The sequence below is a fragment of the Phoca vitulina genome, unplaced genomic scaffold (genome assembly GCF_004348235.1).
Source record: "Phoca vitulina isolate PV1807 unplaced genomic scaffold, GSC_HSeal_1.0 scaffold22, whole genome shotgun sequence".
Lineage (NCBI taxonomy): Eukaryota > Metazoa > Chordata > Mammalia > Carnivora > Phocidae > Phoca > Phoca vitulina.
In genome coordinates this window covers 14,600,429-14,625,671 of record NW_022589725.1, presented here as the reverse complement: position 1 = coordinate 14,625,671, position 25,243 = coordinate 14,600,429, and the positions used below count along the sequence as shown (strand labels likewise).

Here is a 25,243-nt window from a genome sequence, read left to right as displayed (position 1 = left end):
TGGTCTGGCCCGAGCCCCCCTCTCCAGCTTCATCTCCCTTCAGCCCATTGGCCTTAGTTCATATTTTGTGCCAGCCTCAGGGCCTTTGTACTTGCCCTGCTGGGTTCTGGTCTGTGCCTCACCCGCCTGGTGGCCCTGGATGTGGCTCATCCTTTTTCTGGGCCTCAGTTTCTCCATCTGTAAAAGGGGTAGCTTGGAGTCCATGAGCCCTAATGAGGGTCCTTAAGTTTCCACACTTTGGAGCTTTGGGAGCCACAGAGAAGCTACGCTTCTTTGCTTTGTTTCTGCCTGGTGAGATCCTGGGCAAGATGCTTCATGTTCTCCAGTCCCCTCGGTCTCACCTGCCTTCCAGGGTCTGCCACAGGTGCTGGCTGCTGGAGGAGGGACACACGGTCCCCGGGATCCCGTCCCTGGAGGAGAGGAACGTTTCAGACAGACCTGTGCAGCCTGGGGCAAGACCTTCCGCACTCAGAGCCTCACCTGCAGAGTGGTGCTCCTGATTGCCGAGAGGTCCGGCGACAGCAGAGTGCCTGGCACACCACCCATTCGACAGAGCTTACCCAGGAGGCACTAGGCAAATGGTGTGATTACCAAGTCGGGTACTCCCAGGATCCCGCCCCAGGGGAGATGGGGGCTCTAGCTGTGCGTTCCTCTGGCACACACTGCCCAGGTTCTCCTTGGCTTGCGAAGCCCACCCATCCCAGGGCCTCCCTCTAGGACTCCACCCAGGCTGGCCGCTCTAAGGATGAGTTGGAATCCATCAGGTGAACTCATGGCAAGAGGGGAAGGGTTTGGGCAAAGGCCCTGGGGTGGGAGGGAATGACACGTCCAGGGTCACATGGCTTGTGAGAGGGGCCTGAGCCCATTCCCAAGGCCCTGGCAAATTCAAGGAAGCAAAGGAAGATCCGTGTATCTGGAACTTGCAGTGATGGCTGGTGGGGAAGGTGGGAGAGCAGGGGTCAGACCTCCCTGGGTCAGTCACGGGTTTCCCAGTTTCAGGAGAGAAGTGATCTTGGAAACCATCCAAACTCCTCATGATACAGATGGGAAAACTGAGATTCAGTTGGGTAAGGGACATGGCCAAGGTCAAAGCAAGCAGGGGGCAGACCAGGGTTAGAATCCGGGCTTTCTAACATCTGCCTATGGCTCTTTCTGCATCTGGTGAGTGGCCCAAGAGAAGGGGGAAAAAATAAATTGTTAACTTAGCACCTACTGTGTAACACACACACACACACACACATACACCCATTCACACTTCACTGTGGGTCCCTGGGCCTTAAGCCAGGGCCATAGCCCTGGGAATCCCTTCCAAACAAGAAAGGAGAAGGAACCTAGGAGGTCATTTGATCCAGCCTCCTGCCACTGGCCTCAAGGCTTCATCTCACTGTCTTCATTTAAAATCCTCTGTAATGAATAGAAATTATAATCCCCATCTTGTAGATGAGCAAACCAAGAGGAGAAAATGAGGCACTGACCTAAAGTCCCACAGTAATCATCAGCCAAAGCTGTCTTGACTCCTAGTTGAATATTCTTTCCAAGGTCATACACAGCCCAGGTTTGAGCTATCTGGCAGGAGGAAGTCCTTCCTGTTATCTAACTGAAATCTCTCCTGCTTTACTACATCAGCCTCCCTTTGTCTGGATGCCTGAAGATGTGGAGAAGCACTGTGATCCACCTCATGGTCCTTGACTATTATTGTGGAGGGGACGGAGCCGGGGGCAGGAGACTCAGAGGCAGACTCTCCCCCCACCCCCCGCCCCCATGAATCTGAACCCATGAAGCTCCTTTGCTTGGTAGGGTGGGGGAAGTAGCCAGGCCACTTGCCATTAGGGCCTTCCCTCTAAGGGAAGGTTCTGGGAAACCTCTGGAAAGAATTCCCTGGGGAAGAAGTCCTTCTGGATCACCCCAAGGACACACGCTCTCCCCAGGATGCAGCTGTCGGGGAACTGAGCTCGCGGCCAGCAACCGGCAGAACCCAAGGCCTCGGATCCACCCCCGTGGCCAGAGGTGGCCTTACGTTTCCTCCACACACATGCCTGTTCGACTTGCTTGTCAGAAACCACTCAACAAAATCCAATTTGTGGAGCCAATATGAAGTGGGGGAAAATGCCTCTAAACAAAAATGTCTTTTTCAAATCCAGAAGGACGAAGAGTTGGACATCTGGATGAGCAGGCCCGGTGCTAAGACCTGGATTCAAACCCTGCGGAGGTCAGCTCGGGCTGGACCTAGCATCTAGTTGGCCTCTTTCTCCAGAGAGACCCGCAGCTCCCCCAAGATGTCAGTGCTCAGCGTGCCCAGTACTTCCTGAGAAAGCTGAGGTCATAGAGACGCTGGTGGCAACGTATTGAGGGCCTAGTGTGTGCCCGCCACTGTGCTAAGTGCTTCTAGGTGGACCACTTCCCTGGAACCCTCACAGCTACCCCATGAGGCAGGTGTTGCTATGGTCAACACCGTACCAATGAGGAAATGGAAACTCAGAGAGGCTAAGTCACTTGGCCAAGGTCATACAGTTAGTGAGAGGGGGTAGAACACTCAAAGGCAGGCAGTCTGGCTCCAGAGACCCTCACTCTTGACGTTTTGCTACAGAGGTGACTGTCCTGAGCGGGGGCCTGAGGTGTACGGGAGCAAATGTGCAGACGGGAGAGCTGGACCCCAGGCCCTGTTCTGCTGTCAGCTGCCTGGATGAGTCCTTGTCCCTCTCTTGTCCCTCATCATTCCTGAAATGGGGCAATTGGGTAAGATGATTCGAAGCTGGGACAGAGGTTCACAGTGCCCACAAGCACATTAAAGGTTCTGAGAAGTCCTGAAGTAAAGAAAACCCAGCCAGTGGCTTAACTGGAAGAGCTGACCAGCAGAAAGTGTTACCTAATGATTCACGACCTCGAGCTGAACTCCTATCAGTAAGTCAGTAAGTTGACAACTGTTAACGGGCCCTTTGGGAGATAAATGGACAAGACACGATCCTGTCTTTGAGGAGCTCCTTCTCTGGAGAGAAGGTAGCCAGGTCAAAGATAATGACCACACCGTATGGTCGTTGCTCTGAAGGAGCCCAGCCGGGGAGCTTGAGGTGCCGGGGGAAGAGACCTCTCACCCTGCCTGAGGGGCAAGGGAAGTATGGCAGAGAAGTGAACAGTCAAATAGGGTTTTAAAGGATGAGTAGGAGTTCTCCAGAAGAGAATTAGAGAGGAAGGGCAGCCCCAGGGGTGGGAACAGAATATACGAGTCAGTCGTGTTAAGAGTTTGTTATTGCAGGGGATGGAGACTTCAGTGTGTCTGGCAGAGCCGAGGGGTGGGAGTGGTGGGGGGGTGCTGGAACAAGACAGTGAAAGGCCTTGAATGCTAAGCCAAGGAGTTCATTCTGGGGCATAATAGAGGTCATAATTGAGAGAAGAGACCCTTTGGGTTGGGGTGGAGGGGAAATCTATAGGCCAGGAGTCCAGTGAGGAGGCTGCTACTGCTGTCTGGGCCAGACCAGAGGAGACCCACACTGCACTGAACAGATGGTCCATCTGACGAGGATCTGTGGTTTGCAAGAAATCCAGCACAAAGAGACCAAGATGAAAATGAAAAGGGCCTTCAAGCATGACTGAATCCAGGGGCTCAAGTAGTGCTGTTGGAAATCTGGCCACAGTCACTTTGGTCTAGGGGATGGGATGTCTTCGATGGCCAGTGTTCAGGTCAGTCATGCTCCAGCTACGTGCTCCGAATATGGGGAAGGGACAGTTTCTCAAAGGAACTTCAGATGACCGGGGAGAAGGATGTTGCTCGGCAGGTGAAGGTGACAGCTGACCACGGTGGATGGTGAGCACTGCAGCTTTGACTGGAGGACGGGTCCTGGCCTCGCCCTGGCATGCACCTGAGGGCCGGGGGGGGGGGGGTCAGGGTGGGCTTCATGGAGGAAGGAGCCTGGAAGGGAGGTTGGCACAGTGAGTAGGACTGCGGGGGACCGAGTGGGCACGCCAGGCGGAAGGATCTGTGAGAATGAAGACACGGAAGTGAGAGTGAGCAGGATGTGTTCTGGAGCCGGTGAGCACGCCGAACCCCGAGGGCTGATGAAAGGGGGGTGGAGGGAGGTGAAGCTGGACCTGACGTCAGACGTGCTTATATGCCAGGCCCCCTCTGACCTAACCGGCCAGCCTCTTCGAATACCCAGGTCAGGGGGAAACAGTGCCTTCATTGCTCAATAACCTCGCATGGCTCCCCATGGTCCTTCCATGAGGTCAAAAGCCTGGCCAGGCATTCAAGGCCCCAGCATGCCTGTTGCCCCCTTACAGGGCACCTACGCTCACCCAGGTGGCCATGCCCACCACACTCCAAACACACCATTCCCTTTCTACCTTCAAGCCTTTGCTCGGGATGTCTCCGTGCTCTGACTCACACTTCCTGTTTGCTATTCCCACCCATCCTCTGAAAGCCAGCTAGAGGCCTCAGCCTCTAGGAGGCCCTCAGTGGAATGAGCCTCTACTCACTTCTTACTTTTGAACTCCCAGAGCCCTTTAGTCAGTTAGTTAGTTATTAGTTAGTTGTTAGTTAGTTTGTTTCTTACACACACCTTAACCCAGCCTGCCTGGTGGGGGCAGAGTAGCAATCTCATGTACCTGGGCCTTGGAGCTGGTCAGATCTGGGTTCAAATTCTCCCTGTGGCACTCACTATCTGTGTGACCTTGAGCACATCATTTGACCTCTCCTTGATGACAAATATAAAATATGAACGAGGCCTCATATGAGGCTTCGATGTGGTTATAGGTAAGAAGCTCCTGGCATATGGGCTCTCATGCAGTTCCCACCACTGTTTTTGTTGTTATTCAAATTAGAAATTATGTCCGTCTCACCCTCTATGAGCTCAGGCCAGGTAGGGACCACACCTGGATTTTTTCGCAGTCCCTCCGTGCCTGGCACACAGCAGAGGATTTGTAAGCGCTGACCTATCAGTTTTCCTGGGCCACGCGGATCCGTTCTCCCCACCCCGCCCCGCCGGCGTGAGGCTGGGGGTAGGTCCCGCGGGCCCCACACCTGCTCCCGAGGCTGACCCGGCGAGCTGCTAGGTGCCAGCATCCAGCATCAATAAATTACTGGCAAGTTCAAGTGACGGGACAGATCCAGTGTCAGCTTCTTCTGTGTATGCAGGAAGGCTCGGGCCCAGGGGGTCCCCTCCATGAGCCTCTCCCACCAAGGGCACCATCAGAATAATAAAATTGTACCTACTGTGTGCCAGGCCCCATCTGGGCACTCCGCACTACATTTGATTGACGCCTCACGGTGATTCTGCAAAGTAGGTACCGCCTCCGTTTACACGTGGGGAAGCTGAGGCTTGATGGAGGGAAGTGACTAGCAATAGACAAAGTTAATAACAGAAAGACAAGCCTCCTTCCTTTCTAATTCGACATAAATCTTCTTGGATCTCATTGCAATTTTAGTTATAATACACACACACATTCACACACACACACACACACACACACACACACTTGGGGTTTCCTCAGTCATTTATTCAACAGTGACGCATGGAACACCTACTATGTGCGAGGCCATTCTGAGGACTTGGAGATACTGCCGTCGAGAGACAATCCCTGCCCTTTGAGAACATGCATCCCCGTGCATGAGATGAACAGAAACAAGGAAACAAATAAATCCCTAGACTGCAAGGTGGTGCTGGGTCTTTGGAGATGAACAGAGCAGGGCAAGAGGATAGAATCACTGAGGCGGGGGGGTGGTATTTTGAAAAGGGCGGTCAAGGAGGGCTCCTCTGGGGAGGTGACATTTGAAAGAAATTCCTTGTCTCTTGATGCTTTCGTTTCTGGAGAAGGGAGATGCTGGACTCAAAAGCTTTTCAAGCTCTGTGAGGCAGGCAGAACGCTTTCCCAGTGGACTGTGGTTCCACGGGCACCATGGCATGGGCCGTTGTGGGCCTGGAGACGTTATTCTGCTTCCTCTGCTCTTTGCCCTGAGCGCCTCTGTCCTCGGAGCCCTTGGGTAGGGCTTCTCAGCGATGCTCATCCGAGTCTCCCTGCCCCGTGTTCCCGTGGTACCTTTTTGTTTTCTAATTCTCAACCCATCTGTCATTGTCTTTGAAACGTCAGCTATTCCCTGAGCTTCATGAGGGCTGGGTCCAGGTCAGTCTCGTTCATTGCTGCGTTCCCCGCACCAGGCGTGGCGACCGACGCACACAGAGGACACTCACAACGGAACGTCCCAACACGTGGTCGACAGACACGGTCATCATAAGAGCTACCGTTTATTGAGTGCTTAGTCTCACGGTAGCCCTGTGAGTTAGGGATCCTTACTGTCCCCACTTCACCAGCGTTGCAAACCGAGGCTTGGAGCAAGGAACCCGCGTCAGGCACCCTCGGCAGAGCCTGCCCGAGCACCACACGGAAGGCTGGGACTGGTCGGCAAGGGTGTGGCGAGGAGGGTGGTGGAAAATGCCGTCGACCTCCATCTGAGCTGTGCATTTTTAGAACCAGCCCATTTATTCTTTCATTCATTCCCTCACTTTTAAAAAAATTTATTCATTTATTCAATAATTGCTAAACCTCAGCTCCTGTGCTGGGCCCTGGTAGGTACAGGTAACCAGGCAAACGTGAGACTGCAGTGGTGAGAGCGAGGATGGGGAGAGCCCAGGAGTCTGTGAGCAACCATGGGAGCCCCTGAGCCAAACGGACGGATCAGGAAGCCGTTCTGGGACAGGTGGACCTGGGGCGGGGCGGGGGTGGGGGGTGCGCGCAGGCCAACTGCAGGGGGATGGGGAGGTGCTTTGGAGTGGGAGGGGACAATGACTGCCCGAGCTCTTGGCGGAAGGGGCACCAGCTCCCGGCAGTGGCAGCCACCTCTTCCCAAGGCTCCGGGGCCTTCCTGTTCCCCCCAGTCTTTGGTGGACAGGCCTCAGTGGGGCCTGGGTCACCACGGCCCACCCCAGGCTGGGGTAGGGCCACCTCACCTCTGAGGTGTAGGCATTCCCACTCCCCTGGGCCCAGCATCAGAGCTCAGTGAAAAATGGGTGATGTGAGCCAAATCAGGTAAAGGCTCTGCCTGTGGCCCCGAGCCTCTTCCCCTCTGCGGGACTCAGTTTACCCATCTGTAAAAGGCAGAGTTTGTATTGGATACTCTCAGCAGACCCTGCATTGGTAACCTCTTGTGACCCAGGACATTCCTGTCAGCATCCCAAGTGGACGCGAGCCCTGGGGGCCTGAGTTCCCTATGCTTCAATTCCAGCCTCCCTTGGACATCTGAACTGAGGGTAGAGGAAAAAATCCGAGGGCTCTACTGACCTTAATTAATGGGACAGTCTACTTTGTCCTTTCAGCAGGTGGCTGGGATGGGAAGAAAAGAGGAGCAGTTGCCCCCTAGGACAATGACTGCCCCCCTCCCCAAGCTGGACGTTAGAAACTCACCTCCCACCCAGCATGCTCTGGGGCAGGACCCCCTGCTAAAGGACGCCGCTGATACGAATAGGCTAGAGGTCCAGGGATCTGTTTTGGCAGAAGTGGGTTTGGGCTGCAGTAGGCCTCTCTCATTCTGCTCAGCCACCTCCACTTTTTGCCCGGTACTTTTTGGGGCACAAGACTGAGATGGGCCTAGTATAGAGTGAGCTGACATACGGGAGGAGAAAGCAAGGCCTCTGACCTCCACGGCCCTTGACCCCAGACCCCAGGGCCTCCACCCCTCACTTCCTCTCTACTCCTCAGTCTCTCCCCTCTTTACTACTCACCAGTGGCTTTGCATCACACTTAGGATGCGATTCGAAGTTATTCCTACAGTCTCCTGCCTTCTAACCCCTCCTCACTCACTTCATTCTGGCCACACTGGCCTTCTTTCAGCTTCTGGAAAATGCCAATCTCTTTCCCACCTCAGGGCCTTTGCACATGTTGTTCCCTCTGCCTGGCATGCTCTTCCCTCAGAACGTAGCGTAGATGGCTCCTTGTCATTTAACTCACTGTTCAAATATGCCACCTCAGAGGGGTCTTCCCTGATCCCCCCAGGCTCGGTCATGCTCCCGGCGCCCAGAGAAGAGCAGTCCCTCGTGTCCATTTGCTCTCACAGCTCTCTTTTTCCATCAGGGCCCTTTCCCCAAGGTGTAATTATTGTTCTTTTTTAAGATTTTATTTTTCAATTTTTTTTAAAGTAATCTCTACCCCAATGTGGGGCTTGAACTCACAACCCCAAGTGGCATGCTCTACAGACTGAGCCAGCCGGGTGCCCCTCCTCCCACAAGCTGTAACTATTGATGGCTGATATATTCCACGGCCATCTTCCCCACCCATTAGTGAGCTCCACAAAGGCAAGGACCTCCGGGATCCCAGAGCTATATCCCCAGCACCTGGTGCATAATGGCTGCTCGAGAAATGTTTGTTGAATGAATGAAACAGAATAAGTATCAACAATGCCCATTTTCCTCCTTGAACACTTTGCAGCCTCTGTGAAGGAGAAAATGGCATTTATTGGGCACCTATTATATGCCAGGCACTTTCATGTATATTATTCCGTTGAACTTGACGTCCACGACACCCTCTCCATTAAATAGAAGATGAAGTTGGGGTTCAGTGAAGGGCGGATTGATGGGTTTACTCCGTTGGGGAGCAGCCAACTGGGCCCAGTGGGCGTGAAGAATGCCCGTGGCAAATAGCAGTCAGGATTCCAGCCCAAATCTGTTGGACTCTACAGGAAGCCTATGTTCTTTTCACTGTGCTAATACCTTCTGCCACACTAGAACTCAGCCCAACACTGGTAACCAGGTTTCTAGATTCTGAAAGGCAGGCAAAGACCCAGATTGCATGGATGGGTGGTCTGGCTTAGTGGTTACTGAAGTGGGTCTTGGAACTGAAGAGAGAGACCCAGGCTCAAATGGGGGCCCCACCACCTAGGCACCACGGCACCTTTGCTGAGAGTGGTCAGCAAAGCGTTCTGGGCGAGGGCGCTCTTCCTCTCGGGAAGGAAGTCAGCTGTGGGGTAAGTGTCAAGGGATATATTGGAAAAGTCAAGGCATAGGCTTCCAAATCATGCAGAAGCCCCGCACCTCTGGGGCTGGGTGGCCTTTAGGCAGTGCCTTCCCCCCCTCTAAGCCCCAGTGGTCATCTCTGAAAAATGGGCATGCCAGCCTGGAACCAAAAAGAGCTTTTGGGAAGATGAAGAGGAAAAATGACTATGGAGTTGTTGGTGTATATAAAGTAACATGGAAATGTAAATTATCTAAAAATAAATCTTCTATGTGAAATGCAGAGCGAGGTTGGGACTTGGAAGACCTCTTTGGTTCTTTCAGCATTTATTGGCACCTACTGTGTGCCTGGTACTGTGCTAGGGCCTGGGCTTGTAGGGATGAGTCAGACATGGGCCCTGAGCATCTGGAACTGCCTGTCTACTGGGATAAGTGAGGCAGGCACATACAGTGTGGGGATTCCTCCCAGTGGGATGGCAAGGAGAGACTTCCTGTGTGATGTGGTAGCAGGAGACAGACAGCCCTGGGCTGAAACCGTCCTGTCCTCCCTGCATGACCTTGAGCAGGTCAGGCGACCTCGTCAGGCCCCAGGGCTTCATCTGCAAAATGGGCCAATCCCCTCTGCCTCTGAGATGCCAGGACATGGCATACTGTAGGTTCCGGGGTGGGGGACCTTGGGACAGGGTAACCACTGGTTCCTAGACAGAAAATGGCCCTGCACTGGTCAAAATCTGGGCCTCCGGTTTGAGTGGGAACTTGCCGGCAGGAGTGGCCTGGGAACACGGGAGTGGGCCTCAGGGAACACTAAGGAGAGAGGCCAAGTAATTCCTCACGACCAGTTAGGAAAGGAGGGCAGAAAGTCCGGAGAATTGGCCTGTGCCTTTATTTATGTTCCTGATTGCATTAAAGGGGAGGGGGCCAGCTCTCCCCAAGGTCAGTCCTGCCCAGAGAGGAAGGGGATAGGGGGCCACCTCAGTTTACTCAGCAAGAGATTCCAGGTCTTGGTGCACCCGTGAAGGCAGGGTGTCTTGGGATGAATTTGTGGGTGTGTTGCGTGTGGCCTGAAGCCTTGGTGGGGTTGGCCTGAGTGAGGCCACGGGCCAATGTTGACAACTTCCCTGGGGCCTGGGGCTGTCCCAGAGCAGTGGGGCTGGCAGAAGTAAGGCCGGCCAAACTTCGGGGAATTCGGGGTGAGGGGAGAGGGAAGGAAGTTTGGGCCCCCGAAAGGCGGCGGTTTGGGGTTCCCCGGGGGAACACTGCTCTTCTGGCGCTGGGCTCGCACCGGAGAAATCAGGCCAGTTGCAGGAGGGAGGGAAGGGCGCCTGCCCTGTGCCGCCCGCGCCGGGCTAAAATCGGGCGGAGCCGCCCGGGGAGGCCGGAACGCGTGTGGCCGGGCGGGGTCTGCGCCCTACTCCCTGCGAGACCGCCGGGTCCGGGCGGAGCGCGGCCTGCGAGGCTCGGGGCCAGGCCCCGGCCGGAGGGAACTCGGTCCCTGGGCTGGGCACTGCGCGCCTGCGGCTCCTGCCCTCTCGGCGGCTGCGGGCGCGGCGGCCCCCGCGCCCCCAGGGGCCGGGCCGGGGCGGGGTCTGGGCCCCGCGGGCGGGCGCGGGAGGGAGCGGGGGGGACGGCGGCGAAGGCTGCGACGCTCTAACAGGTGGGATCCCGCGGCGTGGTGGAGGCGGGCGCGGGAGGAGGAGGAGGAGGAAGAGCAGCGGCAGCGGGAGCCAGAGCAGGAGCAGGATGAGCCGCGCGAGCTGACAGCCGCCGCCGCCGCCGCCGCCGCCCGCGCCCAGGCTCGGTCTCGCTCCCCGCGCCCGGAGCCGCTCCCCGCCTCCCGCCTCCCCCGGCCGCCCGTGGGGCGGCCCGCCCCCTCTGCACCTCCGGGCCCGGAGCTGCCTCCATCGCTCCCGCATCCCGGCCGGGGGGGAGGAGGAGGCGGAGCAGGAGGCGAGCCGGAGCCGCCGCCGCCAACGCCGCCGCTGCCGCCGCCCGAGCAGGACAGAGCGCGCCGCAGCCCCGCGCGTCCGGCCGCCGCCCGTGCCCATCAAGCAGCCGCGCCGGAGCCACACCGCGGGACAGCCCGGGCCGCGGCGCGCCCCGGCCCGGCCCAGCCCAGCCCAGTCCCGGCACCGGGCGGCCCGGCGGCCGGCCCGCCCCCGAGGGCGCCGGGCGCGGCGGGAGGATGCCGAAGCCGACGCTGCTGCTGCGCGGGGGCTGGGAGCGCGAGCGCAGCCCCGGGGACTCGGAGCTGGGCCGCCAGTTCCGGGACTGGTGCCTGCGCACCTACGGCGACTCGGCCAAAACCAAGACGGTGACACGCAGCAAATACCAGCGGATCGCCGAGGTCCTGCAGGGCGGCGGCGGGACCGGCGCAGGCAGCGGCCCGGCGGCCGGCGAGAAAGGCAAGTTCCAGTTCTGGGTGCGCTCCAAGGGCTTCCGCCTGGGCAGCGGCCGGGAACCCAAGATGGGCCAAGTGGTGTATGTGCCGGTCAAGACGGGCTCGGTGAGTGCGCGCGCGGCGGCCGCGGGCCGGTCCCGCCGCGGGGCTCGGGGCGGGCGGGGGCGGGGTGTGGGGGTGTGGATGTGTGTCCGAACGTGTGTCCCTGAGGTTGTCCATGGGTCTGGCCCGCCCGAGGCGCACGCGTCCCTGCTCACCCGCCCGCCCCGGCCCGCCCAGGCAGCGCTCCGGGTTCGGGGCGTCCCTGCCCCCCTCTGCGCCGCTGCCCGGGCCGTGGCCGTGCCGGGCGGGCTGTCCCGGGCAGCTCACCCCAGCATGTTCCGTCCTCCCGTCCCCTCCCCCAGCCAGCAGGCGGCTGCTCCGAAGCCCGAGCCTCCCCACCCCCCCGCCCGCCCCGGGGCTGCCTGTCCCGGGCGCCTCGCGCTCCCGCCCCCGGGCCGGCTGGGCGGTGTGTGTGTGTGTGTGTGTGTGTGTGTGTGTGTGTGTGTGTGTATGTGTGTGTGTGTGTGTGTATGTGTGTGTGGAGGGTGGTGCCGCGGGAGGGGGGGCAGGGGTAGCCACGGGACGGGGAGTCCACTCGGCTCCCCAGCGCCAGGGGAGGGGGCCCGCCCGGGCACTGTCTCCCCGACCCCACCCGGGGCTGGCCCGGGGAGGGGCGGCCCGAGCCGCAGCCTGGCGCAGGAGCAGCCTCGCGCGGGTGGGTGGGGCGCCCCCTCCGCCCCCCCGGGCCCCTAGCTCCCCCCTCCCCGGGACGGGGGCGGCCTGACCTATCCATCCCCTCCCCTCCCCCGTCCCCGGGGCCGGCCCGGTCCGGGCGGGGTGGCGTGGGGGAGGGGGCGGGGAACCGCAGCCGCCGGGAGGGAGGAGGCGGGCGGCCGGGCGGGGGCGTCCCCTCCGGCCCGGGGCGCCCTGGAGAGGGCGTGCGGCGCGGGCCCCGCGGCTCCCCCGCCGGGACCTCATTGTTCTGCAGCGGGTGGGGGCTGGGGGGGGCGGCTGCTCCCGGGGCGCTGCTGAGCTTTGAACTTTCCGTCGCGGAGACCCTCCATTAGTGCGTTCAGCCCCCGGCCGGGCCCGGCCCGGCCGGCCTCCCTCCCTGCCCCCCTCGCTCCCTCCCCGGCCTCGCCCGGCCCGAGCGAGCGAGCGGGGCCGCCCCGCGCCGGCCTCCCTCCCTCCCTCGCTCCCCCGCTCCCCCCTCCGTGCTCCTCCCCCGTCCGGCCCGCCCGCCCCGCGCTCAGCCCCGTCCCCGGCCGGAGCGGGCTCTTCACACACAATTGATTCGGTCGTTACGAAAAGTGCACTTGTCCCCTCCCCCTCCCCCTCCGGCGGCCGCCCGGGCCGGGGCCCGCGAGGGAGGGGGCGGGAGCCAGGGAGCGGATCCGGAGGCGCCTCCCCCCCGCGCCCAGGGGACGGGGCTGCAGGCCGCGGGGAGTGGGGAGCCGTGAGCGCGGAGGGCGGGCGGCCCATCTGCGAGGAGCGCTGATAACCGCGCCGCTGCCGCTGCGGCCGCCAGCAGCCCATCTGCGCCGCTGCCGCCTCCGGCCGGACCCGGAGCATGGGGCCGGGCCGAGGGGTGCGCCGGGACCGGATTCCCGGAGGGCGAGGCTGGAGCAGTGACCCACCCCGCGCGAGTCAGGGACCCCCCCACCCCAGCCCCAATCAGTGCTCTCCCCCAAACCCGGGGAGTCTGGGTCATTGTCCCCTCCCCTGATCGAATCAGGGACCCCTCCCCCAGCCCAAATCAGTGCCCACTTTCCCTTATGGGGACTAAGGGCCATTGCCTCTCCCCAGCTTAGGTCAGTCTTCCCCACCCTGACAGTTCCATACCCCCTTGGGTTCTCCCCATCTTGGGCTAGTGTCCCCAATCTAAGTGTGGTTTTTTTTTTTTGAGGTCAGTGACCCACCAGGTGGTTGACTGGGTCTTGTGCCCCCTCCCCTGGGTCAGTGCCCTCAGCCACCCAGGCCAGTTAGCACCTCCTACCCCAGCTTGGTTATCCCTCCCCAGGGAGCTGAGAGTCTTGGTTCAACCTTCCACATAGCGGGAGGCAGGATCCCGCACTCCACCCACTACTGAAGTTGGGAGGCAGGTGACCCTCAGACTTGGCAGCTGGCTCACTGGTTCTCTGTGTGGGTCCATCTCTCCCTTAGGGAGTGGGCATCATGGGTCAGTCCCTCTACCCTCTTAGCAACACTGCTGTCAGGCAGAGCAAGCATGAGCATACACTTGGTACACACACACACACACACACACACACACACACACACACACCCATCCAGGCCACATGAGGAAACTGGGTGCTGGGCCTGGGCTCCAGGTCCTCCCAGCCCAGCCAGTCTCTTCAGATCCTTCGTGAGGCCCATGCTGGCCTGCCTCACCTATCCCTGGCATCAGGGGCCTCACAAGCCTCCACCCTGGCTCCCAGACCAATAATAAGCCTTCCCCAAGGGACCACCTGCCTGGGAGGCAGAGAAAGGGGACCCAGGTCTCCCTGCCCAGGCTGCCAGGAGGACGACAAACACAACAGAGCAGACGCGCCCTCCTTGGACAGCCTGCCCCTCCAGCTCCCCGTGCCTTCCTGCCTGGCCTCCGGGTCCCCAGAGAGCCCGTTACTTACCTGCCACTCGCTCAGCCAACTGGAGCTGGCCGCAGGAGCTGCCCCGAGTCCTGCCACCCCCATCTCCAAGCACCTTCCTGGGGCTCAGTAATTATTTTTATATTTCCATTTTTCTTTCCACTGATCTAAGAGGAACAAATCCTGCTGGGAATTCTGGGCCAGCCATGGCCTCTTCCTGGGAGGGGCTGAATGGGACCGGCTTTGAAAGGTGCAAAGGACATCCCCTGCCTTCACTGGCCTACACACACACACACACACACACACACACACACACACACGCACACACAGAGTTGCCATGGCCTCTGGTGGCAGTTGGGAGACATCCTGTAGTTTTGTCCTGGGTGGGTTTTCGTGAAGGTCATCGGGCCGTAAACCTTTGTCCGAGGCACTTGTTTAGCACCCACAGGCCTGGTGTTGGGTATGGGGTGTTGGGGCCGGTGGGACTCTGCCTGCCCCTGGGCACCCAGCTGGTGGGGGAGGCGGGCCTAGATAAGGATGTGATAAAGAAGCCCTCCTGAGCCACCGAGGGAGGGCAGGCAGGCAGCAAAACCGATTGCAGGGAAGAGGGGGTGTGGGCGTTGGGTCATCCAGCCGCTGAACCAGGGTCCCTGGCGCAGTGTGCGGTCCCAAGGGTGGCCATGGTGTGTCATCTCTCTTCCATGTTGTTCTCTGGCTGCCCCCTCCCCGGGCCCCCTTGCCTCCTCCCACAGCCATATGCGGTGCTGTGGTCGGGCCCTTCCCTAGTCCCGGCCGGCCGCGGGTCGATGATCTGACACCACTTGTCCCGTCCCATCTGGCCCTGAGCTTTTCTGGGTGTGTGTGACAAAGGCTTAATCTGTCCGGACGGGCCCAGGGCAGAGAGGAGGGCGCGGGGAATTACACTCTGCTGGGGCCTCCTGCAGCTGGGGCCCGGGCGGGGGCGGGGCGGGGCGGGGGTCGAGCCAGAGCCTGGGCGTGGGGGAGAGGCAAGTTGGTCTTCAGTTTGCAGGTTGTCACAGGAAATAGAAGTGGAGGCGGAGGGCTGAGGGCTGAGGGGAGGAGGGCGGAGTCCTCCACCCGCGGCACGGGGTGCTCATGGGGATAAGATCTTTTTATGACAAGAGCCAGCCGGGGCCTCCTGACTGGGCAAAGCCTGGTTAGGATTTATTATTTCTTTCTTTTTTTTTTTTTTTTTAAGATTTTATTTATTTGACAGAGAGAGACAGACAGCGAGAGAGGGAACACAAGCAGGGGGAGTGGGAGAGGGAGAAGCAGGCTTCCCGCTGAGCAGGGAGCCCGATGTGGGGCTCGATCCCAGGACCCTGGGATCATGACCTGAGCTGAAGGCAGACGCCCAACGACTGAGCCACCCAGGTGCCCCCGGATTTATTATTTCTTGTGTTTGGCCTGCTCTGGCCTCTGTGTGCTGCCAAGCAGGGGAAGCAAACCCCTTGGAGGCAAGACCCTCTGATTCCGCTCCAGCATTGGCCACAAAGTGAACCAACCTCTTTCCTTTTCCTCTGGTCTCTTCTAGTGGGGCTGTCCCCCTCCCCCAGGGCTTGCAAGGGCCACAGGTTATGGCTGGGGCGGGGCCCCGGGCTATCTGTCAACTCCCAGGACCTCCTTGGAGATAGATGTTCTCAGCTCAACTCTACCATCTTCCGGATGGGAAGACCGAGGCCTCGAGAGAGGTGCTTCCCATTGGGAGGGAGCCAGGACTGGAATGCAGATTTCTGTGCTCCACTGTGGGCGTCGTGGGCCCATCACAGGCCGTGAATCCCCCCATTAGAGCCCCATTCCCCAAGGGGAAACGCCAGCTTGCCAAACCCCACTGTCAGCATTAGGCTTTTGCGAGCCGGACCCCAGGTGTTCCGCTGGCCAAATTGACTAATGGTGGTCTTTTCCCAGTTTGCAGACAACGTTCATTTAGTGGAGAGCATTTTCTCAGTCTTCGGTCTTTCTCCCCAGAGCTTTTGTGTAAACCTTTGGCACCTGCGGCCACTGGTCCGGGCGGGAAAGGGCCTCTGACTTAGCCCGGTGTCATGTATGCTGTGATCTTCGCTTGAATTCCTCAATGTTTCCTGCTTTTCTCCAAGTTATCACTACAGTGACCGCTTCTGAGTCACCTACCGTGTGCCTGTCACTGTGCCGAGGGGCTGACACACATCGACTTGTCAGATTCTCGCCATCCCCCAGAGGTCAATGCTGCTATTTGTGCTACCCTCCAGATGAGTAAACTGAGGCTTAGCAAGGTGCGGGACTAGGCCTCGCTGCTGACAGGGGCAGGCCCTGAGCTTGGCTGATGCTTGTACACGTCCCCATTCTGACCCCATCTGAGGGGTCTTGCGGCCCGATCCCTTGGAAAGCATAGGTCCTTCGTGACAAGCTTTCAGTCCGTTACACCTTAATCTGAATTCGTTTACAAGAATCCCTCTGCTCAAGATGTCTGTAATCACAGGCTGGTGCTGGAGGCAGGATTGGCTCCGCGTGAGGTGTCTGGGGACTTACCTGGGGCTCACGAGGACAGGTACAGGGTGAGAAGAAGGGCAGAGGGCCCCGTTGTCCTGGGTCCTGGGTGAGAAGAAGGGAGGAGACCTCCGTTGTCCTGGGTCCCGGGGGACTTTTGAGGAGAAGGTTGACAGTGACATCTGGCACGGGCCCCATTTGGATTTCTCATGAGTGGCAGAAGTGGGCTATTTTGTCAATTAAGCCTCGGTGATTTGGGCGAATGTGGTCTCGGGCACTCTAGGGGCTGTGTTTTGGAGCCTGGGTGATGCCGGAGGATCAGGCTCTGCCTTCCCGGGGCCTCTACTCCAGGTCCTAGGTCACTTTCTACTGGGCATGGGGACAGCACACCTCCTTCTTCCTTGGATAAAACCTGGCATGGCCCCAAAGACTGCCTTCTTGTCCTGGGTGTCTGAAAGTCAGGAGGCCCATCCGGGACCCTAAAAATGCTGCTGGGGGGGCGCCTGGGTGGCTCAGTCGTTAAGCGTCTGCCTTTGGCTCAGGTCATGATCCCAGGGTCCTGGGATCAAGCCCCGCATCGGGCTCCCTGCTCAGCGGGAAGCCTGCTTCTCCCTCTCCCACTCCCCCTGCTTGTGTTCCCTCTCTCGCTGTGTCTCTCTCTGTCAAATAAATAAATAAAATCTTAAAAAAAAAAAAATGCTGCTGGGAAGACTGGGGGGTGGGCAGCTTGTGGCTAGGGCTGCCCAGGGACAAAGGTCCAGAGCCTGACCCAGCCTCAGGCAAGCTTGGGCTTCTCGAAGCCAGATCTTAGAGATTGTGGGATGGATTGAGTACTGTGCACAGGCGCGTGTGCTCATGGGCTAGATGGAGCATGTGTGTGCACGAGGACGCTCTGTGTGTGTCTGTGTGTGCGCAGCAGCGTGACTGTGGCTGTGAGTGTGCATGTGCTTGTCCCTGTGCAGGCTGGGGATGCTCGTGTGCCCGGGGCAGCGCACACGTGCGCGTGTGTCCAGGTAGAGGGGAGACTACGTGCCTGGGAATGTGTGTGACTGCAGGCTTCTGTGTTGGCCGATGTGCAAGCACCCGGGGCGTGAGCATTGGCAGACCACGAATGTGAGTGTGTGCATGCACTCAGGGTCCAGATCCTCCTGAAGAAACCCCAGTAGTCTGGCAGGGCAGGGCTGACAGGGGTGTCCTTAATCATCACAGAGACAGCCCGAGCTGCCGCCCTGGCCCCTGCTGCCCCCGGAGCCTCAGCAGCTGCCGAAGCGAAGTGTCAGGGAGGCAGTGGACATGAGAAGTGGTGCCGTGTCCCTGTCCCGGTCCCTGTCCCCATCCCCATAACAAGGGCCAAGGCACCTCCTTGTTTCCAGCCTTCCTCCTCCTCCTCCGCCACTCCCTGCCCTACACGGGCACTTACTGAGCCCAAAGCCAAGCACCATGGAGCGGGGTGGTGTGCCCTTCTGGGAGAGAGGGCTCTGAACTTGAAGTGAGGGGGTCAAGGCTGATGGATCCCAACTCAACCACTTCCTCGCCATGTGACCTCGGGCAAGTATCCTGCCTGACCTCTCTGGGTCTCGATTTCCTCATCTGGAAAATGGGCTTGAAAGCCCCACCACCAGGAGGCTTGGCAAACTGGAAAAGCTCCGCTTCATATGCGGGGTTCTGCCTGCTAACTTGTATCTGTCTGCTAACTGGGCCCCTAAACAGGAGGGGGAGTAGAAGAGAGCTGAGTGAGGGCCCACCACGGTGGGCAGCTTATTAGAACGAGGACTCTTGAGGCCACTTCCTGCCCCTGGCCCACCCTGACATACAGGGGAGAGGAGGGGTGTGGGGTTTCAAGCCACAGGGCCCTGGGTTCAAATACCAGCTCTGCCCTTTCACCAATTTGACCTTAGTTGGCTCATCTGTAAAATGGAGCTGATCATTCTGTCTCCTTCATAGCACTGGTATGAAGATTAATGCATTTAGCAATGTAGAGTCTGAAGAACGTGCAAGTCCTAGGAAATGTTAGCTGCTGTGTGGTCTCACTGAACCTCAGTTTCCTGATCTGGAGAATGGGGATGGCGATGAAAGTCGTGGTGGATATTAAATGGGCCCGTGGAGAGAAAGCACGCAGCCAAGTCCCCGTCACATAGTTGGTGGGCGGTAACTATTAGTTCCCTAGAGATTGTGTCGGAGTCATTTCTGTGTCTCCAGTGGCATTAGGGGCTGGTTAGTGTTGTACTGAATTGCACAGAACACCAGAAGGGTCTTGATGAGGGGCGTAGGTGTGGCATGAGCCTCCAGAGCTGGGGACTTGAAAGCTCAGAGTCTCTCTGCCCTGCTTGGCTCCTGCCCTGCTCCGAGCCTCAGTTTCCCTAGTTATTACACGGGAATGCCATTTTGGTCCCTCCTGCTTCTGAATCCCTTCCTGGTGCTGGGTGCCAGGTCCTGGAGGTCAGAGAGGGGTGCTGGAGGGGTGAGGCTGGGGACTCTGCCAAGGCCTGTAGGCATCCAGCAGTTAGAAAGGTAGTAGGATGAGCATGCTGGAGGCCTTCTCCCTTCTACCCCCCGTCCCCACCCCCGCTCCAGTCCCTGGCCAGGAACTTGAGTTCTGGGCTCTGGGATCTTACAACACAGTGAGGCCGCTGTAATGAGTGCCTTCCCTGGTCAGGGGCCTGAGCCCATCTTCTGTGTTTCCTAGCCCTTGCCATGTGCCAGACACTTTATTGCACTTAACTGCCCCTAGATTCTGTGAGGCAGATGAGAACTTGGCATCAGGGAGGCCAGGGAAGCGGCCCGAGTCCCACAGTGAGGACGTGGTCGGGCTTGGGTTCCGTGGCTGTCTGACCCTCTAAGCCGCAGGACTTGGAGGCGGGGGTCCACAGGCATCTTAGCTCTCTGCACCTCCCCACCCCCCGGTGCATGGGGCCCCCTCATCTGAGGGCACTCCACAAAAGCTTCTCAGAGCTCAAGGCAGCCCTTTACCTGCCCAAGACCCAGCCTGGTGGGAGACAGATACCCCCCCATCCTTCCCCCTCACCTCAACTGCAGCCCCAGACCCCGACCCAACCTGGGCGGGCTGCAGGGGTGGGGAGACAGAGCAGCTGGGAGGCTGGGCCTGTCCTCTCCCCACAAAGTCATCCACTCCCTCCGGCCTGCCTGGGAAGGGGGAGAACTAAGGCTGAGAATGGAGGGAACTTGCTCAGGGTCCCAGAGAGCACCAGAGCTGGGTGTGAACAGGCAGGTCACTCGCCCCTCATTTGCTCTCCCACTGTCCCCATCCCAGCAGCCCCATCCTGCCCCTGGGAGTCATGTTGACTCTTTTCTCTTACAGCTCCTCGTGCCCATCCAACTGTGTGCAAATACTGCTGGTTTGACCTTGAAAATACATCTCAAATTTCACCTTCTCACCACCTCCACCCCTCCAGCCACCGCACTGTGCTCACTCTGGCCCCCCTGTAATCCCTTCCAACTTACACACCAGAGAAAACTTTGCAGAAAACAAACCAGATTCTCACCTACTTCTGCTTAGAACCTCCAAGACTCCGTCTCACTCAAAGCAAGAGCCGATCTTTCTTGAAGCCTCCGCAGCCCGGCACGATCTGCCCCAGCTGCCTGATGCCTTCACCTCACTCCACTCTCCCCTTGCCCACTTGGTCTCAGCCACACTCATCTCTTTGCTATTCTAAAAACTACCAAACACAATTCTGCCCCAGGGCCCTTGCACGGGCTGTTCCCCCAGGCCTGGAATACTCTTCCTCCAGATCTCTACATGGCTGGTTCCTCTCCTCTTTTGGGTCTTTGCTCAAACGTCACCTTCTCAGAGAGGCCCTCCCGGATACTCAGTGAGGACCATTTTAAGTCCCTTGGACCCTTCTCACCGCCCCCCTTTCTATTTAATTTTTTTCTCTAGCTCTTATTAGCCCCTGACATTATGTACGGTTTTTAGTTTATAAGTTTGGTATCTGTCTCCCCGTAAGATGGTGAGCCCTGCCACGGCAGACCAGTCTCTTTTGTTTCCTGCTGTGTCCCCAGCACATAGACTAGCTGCTGCCCCGAAGGGACTCCCCACTGTGGGGGGCAGCAGATGCCTCAGAGCTGGAGTCTGAGAACTGCCCATCCACTTCTGTACTCGGAGGGCCTCGGGAGCCCCAAAGTCCAGACCATTCCTCCTGCCCAGCAGTGTCCAAGGAGTCCTCAGAAAGATGACATTTGAGCTGGAGCTTGAGGGCCCAACCAAATTTTCAAACGAGAATGAAGCATGGGGAAGCTCATTCCAGGGGGTGGGGATGTGAGCGAGAGCTTGGCGGCGGGGCAGGTTCTCACAGGCTAGCGCAGGCTGCGTATGATGGTGACTGGGGCCACTTTCCTGAGGAAGCATGTCCTGCAGAGCATTTCACATGGGGTGGGGATGGGTAAATCAGCTGGAGAACTGCTGTGGGGTCCTGAGAGGATGAGCTGGTGAAATCATTTGAGGCCAGATGGAAGAGAAGGATCTGGAAAGCCACTCAGAGGAACTAGTGTGTCCTTATCTCCTTGTGTCATCATGAGAGAAAGCAAGGAGTCAGATTTGGGTTCTAGAAGGAACCCTAGAACACTGGGCAAGAGGAAGGCGTATTCCATGAAGGCGAAACAGGAGGTAAAGGAATCGCAAGGTGCAGAGAAAGAAGGCCAGCCTGGGAGGAAGAAGAGGGGCTGCTTTCCTCATAGGACAAGGGACTGGGACTGGGTGACAGGGGAGGTGGGGGGGAGAATGCTGTTCAAAGGTCAGGGGTGACTCAGTTTTCTTGGGTGGGAGAGGGGGAGGTTAAGGCACCAGGAACGTGGACAGATGTACAGACCTGCGGGGCAGGGCGGGGGCCTGTGGGCGGAGTCTAAGAGTTGTCCTTAAGGCCCGTAGCATGTGGCAGTGGGGGGCTGTGGAGAGCTGGTGACTCCGGGCTCAGTGGGGCCAGCTTGGGAGTCATCGTGTCCACGGGGCCCCGTTACCAGCCTGGAACCTTCTGTGCCGCGGCTGGGACCCGACTGCAGGCTTCTGGGAGGCCTATGCTTGGGTGGATGACTCATCGTTTTCTCGGCATCCCAGCATCCCCGGGCTGAGGAAATGTTCAAGGAGACATGGGGCCCTTCCTTTGGCAGGCCAGGCCCTGACTGGATGCTGGCGGGTGGAGAGAAGTGCACTCGGGCCTCATCTCTGAGCCTCCTGAGGGCGTGTCTCCAAGAGCCCCTGGCTTCCACAATCCTGCGCGGCCCTCAGCCACCCTGTGAGGAGGCTGTTATGACCCCATTTGACAGGTTAGCAAACCAAGGCAGGGTAGCAAACCAAGGCACAGCCTATGTGGGCACCTAGCTAAGTCAGCACTTTGTGCTGCAGTTTCTTCATCTGAAAAATGGGTCTGATGATTGTCCCTCCCCAACTGGTTTGTTGGGAAAACCAAGGGAGAGAATCCTGTGAAACGCTTAATAGTGGGATTGTCATTTTTGTAGGGATATGGAGAGGGGTCTGCCCAGGCAGTATGGGCTCTCTACTGGGTGGAGCAAAATTAGGGAAGACGGGAGAGTAACATGGCCAACAATAGACCTGCATTGGGACCCCAGTTCTGCCACCAGCTTCTGGTTCTGGGCAAATGGCTTGCCTACTGTCATCCCTCGACCCTTTGTGTATGAGTGGTGATACCCCACACCCTGTGGGGTAGCTGGCACGATGCCCTAAAACCAAGCCTGCCAGGCAGGCCACAGAGTAGGGGCTGGGAGGACCCCTCTACTCCGTGCAAAGATCCCCAAACCAGAGAGCCATCAACCTCTCAAGGGTGGCTAAGAAGCACTTTGTGGGGCAACAGGAAAGCCTGGGCCAAGGGAGAGAGTGGGGGGGAGGTTCAGCTCAGAGAGTTCCTGCTGGGAAGCCCCATGGGGGATGGGGCCTCTCTGGGAGATCCTGAGCTGGGACAGGAGCGGGCTGGGGACAAAGGGTTTTATGTTGAATGTGAGGCCCCTGCAAGTCAGAGGAGGAGTGCGGAATGTAGAGGCAGAGGCTGAATCCAGGCTCTGCCATTTACTGCTGTGCAGTCTTGGGCAAGTCACTTCCCCTCTCGGAGCCTCAGTTTCCTCCTCTGTAAAATGGGCCCAGTGGTATTACCCATCTCACAGGGCTGCTGGGGGGAAGGTGAAGAGAGGTTCCACGGCAGGTGCTCAGCACAGGAAACAGGAGCTTTTGTCTCTTGCGCCCACAGCGTGGCGAGTAGCAGTTAGACCTGGGATCTGGGGTCTGGGACGGGGCAGGGGATGCCAGAATGGAGAGGGACAGGAGGGGCAGTGGCCAGAGCTAGAAGGGAGTGAGTGCAGCAGGGATGTGTGCAGGGAAACCGGACGGGAAGACTTCCGGCAGGAGGGGTGGTCAGCTGGCTTGCCCCCAAGGATCGGCAGACCCCCAGCCCCAGATCTGGATGAGAGAAGGCCCTGACAGAAGCCAGGGGCAGAGGCAAGGCCCCGCGAACTGAAGCGGGTGGGAAGTAGAGGCCAGAAGTCCTGCTGATCCAGTCAGAAGTTGGCTCTCAGGGAAGGAGGCGGGCAGTGGGCTTCCCAGGGTCCAGGCTGCCCATTTTGGGGCTAAGAGTGGGCGTGCTCCCTGGGCCAGAGAGCCCTGCGTTTAAATCCTGCCTTATCATCCAGCTGTGCGACCTCAGACACATCGCCACCTCCTCTCTGGGCCTCGGCTTCCACATCTGTAAAATGGGGATGGTCATATCAATACCCTTTTAGGGTTGTGGGGGATAATTTGAAATACATAAAGTATGCAGCGAATGCCTGCTACTGAGCAAAAACAATGGCAATCATGACACAGCTAGTATTCGTGGAGTGCTCACGAGGAGCCAGGCGCTGTTAAGCACTTCATGCACGTGACTCCATGTGACGGTCCAAACGTGCTACCTTTGCACTCATCTGGCTGAGGATGTCGAGGCTCAGAGAGGTTGGGTAACATGCCCGAGGCCACACAGCTGATAAGAGGCAGAGCCGGGACTTGAGCCTGTACAGTGAAGAAGTGTCGTGTCCTCAGCTCCCTCTATCCCCCATCCTCCTGACAGCAAGTGTCAGATCCCAGGGTCCCCTGTGGTATTACACACGCGTGGACCGTGCCTTTTCCCAGACCAGAGAGGCAGGCATGAGTCTCTCTGGCAGAGTGTGAGGACCCTGGGACGCACTACTAAGGTGCAAACGGGATCTACTGCTAGGGTTGACCCTCGGGGTCCCCGAGGGATTCTTTGGTTCAGGGAGGGCCAGGCGGTGGCACGGGGCCTCACAGCCAGGTGGGCAGCCGGCGTGCTGCACTCGGCTGAGGCACGGGGAGCCTTGTGCCCGCCAGCATGAGGCAGGGCACAACTCACCACCAAGGTCACAGCCAGCCTCCAGCAGCCCCGAGAGGAGGCAGGTGGCTAGTGCCTAATCCGGGAGGCACCGAGGGGCGTCAAGGCAAGAAGAGAGTACCCTGGGGACTGGGGAGGAACTAGGGAGGGCTCTTATGAGGAAATGAGCCAAGAAATGGGAGATGAGGGGCTGGGAGCTCCCCACCCCCCCGGAAGGGGGAAACGGTGACGTGGACAAAGGAGCACAGAAGTGTTTTTCAAGGTAATGCACACACATGACTGAAAGCAGCAACAACAAAACAGCAACCGGCAAGGGGTGAAAAGTGCCCAGCGCACCCCCTCCCCCTCCACCGAGGGGAGGTCCAGTCCCTTATGTGCCCGGCCTGGTCCACTTGGCTCTGAGCTGGGCTGCCTGGCTTTGAATCCCGAATCCCCTATGTGCTCACTGACTTGGGCAAGTTAACGTCTCCGTGTCTGCTCCTACATCTAAGCCGGGGGTGATATCAGGGCCTGCTTCTCTGGACTGTCGCCTCACGCCCCGCAGAGGCGAGCCCGCGGCCGAGGGCTCCACGAGCAGTGACGGTCGCTGCGGCGGCCGCCACTTTGCTGGGCTCACTGCTGCGTGTGCAGCCATGCACACCACGCGTGTGGTTTAAACGCCCAGCTTCCCTTGCGGGGCCTGAGGCTCAGTTTCCATGGCTTCTGCCGCTTGAGGCAGGAGGCAGAGGTGAGAGGTCCGCCCAATGGCCCCGGATCCTCAGACGGGCCTGCGGTGTGGACGGGTTTCTGACATCAGCTGACCCTCAGGAGCTAGCCCCTGCCTCGTCCAGTCTGGGGGCGTGGGGACTCGATCCCCCCGCTCCTGTGCTGGGGACGTGAAGTGGCAGTGGGGACAGGAGGGATGCGGTGAGCTGTGGAGAGAGCCCTTGTCCCGGCTCCGAAGGTGGGGATTCGGAGCCCTCCTCTGCCACTTCTCAGCCCTACCGTTACTGAAAAAGTTCCCAGCTCCTAGCCTTGGTTTCCTTATCAGGATGGTGGCCGAGGCTGTGGTGAGGAGCCAAGCCAACACTTCAGATGTGACAGAGCGCTGGGGTTGTTCACGGGGGACCCCATGAACAGGTCCCTGCCCTCACGGGATCTACGACTGAGGGGATGGTGCCATTCGTAAGATCCCAGTTTAGGAGGTATTACAGTAGAGCTGAGAATAACCCAGCCCTGGGTTCAAATCCTAGCTCTGCTGCTTAACAGCTGAGTGACCTTGGGGGAATTAATTAACGTCCCTGGGCCTGAGTTTCCTACTCTGTAAAATGGACATAGCAGTAGAAGCTGCTGTGTGGGGTTGTAGGATGCAGCTTCAGAGGCTGAGCCTGGGGCCTGGCTCACGGTAAAGCTCTGTGGTCAGCAGCAGCTGCAATTATTTTAAGGCACTCAGACTAATCTGAGAACCCC

General features: G+C 58.7%; 1 protein-coding gene across 1 annotated transcript in view; it reads left to right on the top strand.

The window, feature by feature from the left end:
• Positions 1-11,078: 11,078 nt before the first annotated feature.
• The window catches only part of NOL4L (nucleolar protein 4 like), a 123,987-nt gene continuing 109,822 nt past the window's right edge, over positions 11,079-25,243 (top strand). The window contains exon 1 of the mRNA XM_032419289.1: positions 11,079-11,436. Within this exon, the coding sequence (XP_032275180.1) occupies positions 11,116-11,436 (321 nt within the window). The 5' untranslated portion in view covers positions 11,079-11,115. The remainder of the gene's footprint in view (positions 11,437-25,243) is intronic.